This window comes from Giraffa tippelskirchi, chromosome 5 (assembly GCF_054371585.1).
Source record: "Giraffa tippelskirchi isolate mGirTip1 chromosome 5, T2T-mGirTip1v1.2.pri, whole genome shotgun sequence".
Classification (NCBI taxonomy): domain Eukaryota; kingdom Metazoa; phylum Chordata; class Mammalia; order Artiodactyla; family Giraffidae; genus Giraffa; species Giraffa tippelskirchi.
Window position 1 is genome coordinate 89630409 of NC_137279.1, and position 4420 is coordinate 89634828.

At 40.5% G+C, this 4420-nt stretch overlaps 1 protein-coding gene across 1 annotated transcript; it reads right to left on the reverse strand.

The window, feature by feature from the left end:
- Nucleotides 1-2861: 2861 nt before the first annotated feature.
- Nucleotides 2862-3791, reverse strand: LOC145504540 (olfactory receptor 10J1-like). The gene has a single exon (XM_081485606.1). The coding sequence runs from the start codon at nt 3789-3791 to the stop codon at nt 2862-2864; it is 930 nt and encodes a 309-aa protein (XP_081341732.1).
- Between the last annotated feature and the right edge of the window lie 629 nt (nt 3792-4420).

The following is a 4420-nucleotide window of genomic DNA, read 5'->3' on the forward strand; positions in this document are numbered from 1 at the left end:
CAACATCAGACCTTCCAATGAACACTCAGGATTGATCTCTTTTAGGATGGATTGATTGGATCTCCTTGCAGTCCAAGGGACTCTCAAGAGTCTTCTCCAACACCACAGTTCAAAAGCATCAATTCTTCGGCGCTCAGCTTTGTTCACCATCCAACTCTCACATCCATACATGACCACTGGAAAAACCATAGCCTTGACTAGACGTACTTTTGTTGGCAAAGTAATGTCTCTGCTTTTAAACATGCTATCTAGGTTGGTCATAACCTTCCTTCCAAGGAGTAAGCGTTTTTTAATTTCATGGCTGCAATCACCATCAGCAGTGATTTTGGAGCCCGAAAAAGTAAAGTCTGACACTGTTTCCACTGTTTCCCCATCTATTTCCCATGAAGTGATAGGACCAGATGCCATGATCTTAGTTTTCTGAACGTTGAGCTTTAAGCCGACTTTTTCACTCTCCTCTTTCACCTTCATCAAGAGGCTCTTTAGTTATTCTTCACTTTCTGCCATAAGGGTGGTGTCATCCACATATCTGAGGTTATTGATATTTCTCCCAGCAAACTTGATTGCAGCTTGTGTTTCTTCCAGCCCAGCGTTTCTCAAGATGTATTCTGCATATAAGTTAAATAAGCAGGGTGACAATATACAGCCTTGACGTACTCCTTTTCCTATTTGGAACCAGTCTGTTGTTCCATGTCCAGTTCTAACTGTTGCTTCCTGACCTCCATACAGGTTTCTCAAGAGACAGGTCAGATGGTCTGGTATTCCCATCTCTTCCAGAATACCCCAACACAAAATAAAAAGTTAAGGAAAAAAAATCTCTGTGGCAGTATCCTTCTCAGATGGATGAGACTGAACTCTCTGATATAATTAGAAATTTACAGAGATTATATTGCTTTTCTTACTCCAATAAAAATAAAGAACATTTGTCCCTGATTTGTCATTTACAAAGGATTTTCACACTTACTGTCGCATGTGTTTGTCAGGAGAAACTGACATGTTTTGTAGATGAAACATCTACAAAATGTTATTTGTTTTCTCTACATGTTTTGTAGAGAAAACTTAGGCTTAGAGAAGCTAAATAAACATTCAAATATATGAGGTGATAAAAAGTAAAGCCAGGACTCAGAATGCAGTCCTTTTCTTACAATGCTCATGTTAAAGTGAATACACTTTACCCTGCTGGCCTCCAAACACTACTTGCTACTATTTTCAGTAGCTAACTTTACAGATACAGATTATTATTAATAAACTTGAATGGACAGAGCAACATTTTTGAAGCTACAGTCTAAAATTGAAAAGTATTTACTGAGTAAGAGAGGCCATTGGCAAACAGCGGGTAACTTTATTTTTGGGTTCTCTTGGATTCCACCATAAACTTTAAAAAATACTCAGACGTATGTAAGATTGAACCACAATGGGGTATTTATGAAATTACAATATTTGAACATAGTCCTAATTTTTGAAATTAGTAATAACATGAAGGAGAACACAGCCTCTGAAAACACCACCGCTTGGTTCAACTGAAACATTAAACTGTCCACCTAGTGAAGACTTCATCTGGTTATGACATCACTCATTCATTTCAAACTTTCATTTTTAAAGACATTATAGGAAATGCTTGTTCTATAATAATGTATGTGCGAGTTTGGAGGTAGGAGAGTGAGGAGGTGATTTCTTCATTAGAAAGTTCATAAAAGGGAGATGCTTTTAGTTTGATGTTTTCAAAGGAGTACACGCTGGTTGAATAGGCAATGAGGGTGGCAGTAAGGCATTTCCATGAAGTGACAGTCAGCTATAGAAACACGTGAGAATATGAAATAGGAAGCGAGAAGTCACAAGCCACTAGGTGTTGTGTGTGGAACTGGATGACAGGCTCGTGGAGGGGCACTGGAAATGGAGGTGACTAGTGAAAGATGGCATATTAATTCAGATCCTGGGGGTCTGAATGATAGGGTTGACAGTTTAAATCTTTTTCTTTTTTTGAGTCACTAAGTTACCGTATGACACTTTCCTTACCCATCCATTTCTTTCCAGTCCTCTTACCTGACTAAGCCTGTTTGTAGATTCTCTCCTGTCCTCCCATTCACTATCCACTTTTATCCATTCTGCAAGCATCCCCAAAGGCAATACTATTTTTTTTTAACTGGGTGAACTATTTACATATATTATCACCAACAATCCTTGTACATTCTTGAAATATAAATGCCAATATGATTACTTGGTTCTACCTCTTTAATTAAATTACCAAGGAATTTTAATCATTTTCCCAAAATGTTGCTCTTACATGGTCCTGAAAACTTAAGTTCCAGGTTGGCCATATACATGAAAAAGATCTAGACTTCAGGAGTTGATAAATTATATAGAGGCTTATTATCACCGAAGCCATTTATTTATGGTGTTTACGATGCAAAGAAGCTGAATTGTCCATAAAACAATGACTTCGATTGGATGTTAAGCCTTTGTAACTCTAAATGGATAAAAGGGAGCTTCATGTCAAAAAAGAGTGTTATAGAATGTATTTAAAAGTTTCGTACTGCCTTGAAGCAGCCTCCCCTCATTAATCCTTTCTACTATCTTGAACGCCTTCTGTCTTAGGCTGTGCATACAATCTGTGCCTCCTCAAATCAAGTTCTTTCTCTTATATTGATGCTCCATACCATCTATGCTCTCTTGTCCGATGCAGGCTTGCTTATACTTTGGAGCCCCTTTCTCCAGGGCCTGGATTTATAATCTTTTTATCTCCTCTACCCAACCACTGCATGGCAGGCTTCAGAATTTTCACTCTAGGTGCTTTTGGCACTGTTTTACTTTCCCTTCTCTATAGAATCTTCCAAGACCCTCTTTGTAACAGGTCCGTCTTATCAGGAAAGCTTCCTGCCAATGGCCCGGAGCAGAGCATCCTTGACCTCTTTGTTCCTCAGGGTGTACACCACAGGATTCAGTAGCGGGGTGATGATAGTGTAGGTCACTGAGATCAGCTGATCCTGATCCTTGGTGTTCTCTGACTTGGGCTTGAGGTAGGCAATGGAGGCACAGCCATAGTGGACAATGACCACAGTGAGGTGGGAGGCACAGGTGGCAAAGGCCTTCTTCTGACCTTCAGCTGAGGCAATTTTAAGGATGGTGGAGATGATGAGGATGTAGGAAATAAAGACCAATCCCATGGGAACCAGGATCACCAGGACACTGATGAGCAAAGTCAAGGTCTCATTGACAGTCGTGTCAATACAGGAGAGCTTCATCACAGGTCGGATGTCACAGAAGAAGTGAGCCACCTTTGTGGCACAGAAAGGTAACCTGAATACAGATGTCACCTGTATCATGGCCACAATCAGCCCGATGCTGCACGCCCCCCACACCAGCTGGATGCACACTCTCCTGTTCATGATAACTGTGTACCTCAAGGGATTACAAATGGCCACATAGCGGTCGTAGCCCATCGCTGTGAGCAGGAAGCAGTTGTTGATGGCTAAAGTGATGAAGAAGAACATCTGAGTGGCACAACCTGCCAAAGAAATGGACTGACTCAGGCCTATTAGGTTGCAGAGCATCTTGGGTATAATGATGACTGTGTACACAGTCTCTGAAGCTGACAGCATGCTGAGGAAGAAATACATGGGGGTGTGGAGGTGACGGTCAAGGCTAATGATGGTCACAATGATGATATTTCCTGCCAGGGTTAATATGTACAGTGCAAAAAACATGATAAAGAGGGTGAACTGGTGCTCACAGATGCTGGAGAAACCCTGGAAAGTAAATTCACTCATCAGAGTGTGATTCTCTTTCTTCATTAAGTCATATATGGTATCTAAGAAAGTAAAAAATTATATAAGGAATTGGTTGATTTCTGCTATTAGCAGACTGGGCAGAATATTTTGGTTAATCTACTTCAGGTTTCTGCTGATTTATAACCACATTAATGCTCATTTCTTTTGGGAATAGACAGGGGAGAAATGTTCTTTTCTCACTAAAGTGTGTGGCTTTTAGAGTCAAATGGTATAGACTCATATCCTACTTCTATCATACGCTAACTTATTTTGGGCAAAGAATTAACATATCTAAGACCAATTTCCTTACCTTTATATTAATACAGGGGTGATAACAATATCACAGAATTGTTGGTAGAAACATTTTACACTAAGTATCATGCTTAGAATTTGAACAATTATTGAATCCATTCAAGTTCAGTGGTATCAGGCAGAGCTCTAGGCTCCATGTATGCTCCATGTCCGACTCTTTGTGACCCCATGGACTATAGCCCGACAGGCTCCTCTGTGCATGGAATTTCCCAAGCAAGAATACCAGAGCAGGTTGCCACTTCCTTCTCTAAGGGATCTTACTGACCCAGGGATCGAATCCACGTCTCCTGCACTGGCAGTCAGATTCTTTGGGGCTTCCCTACTGACTCAGATGGTAAAGA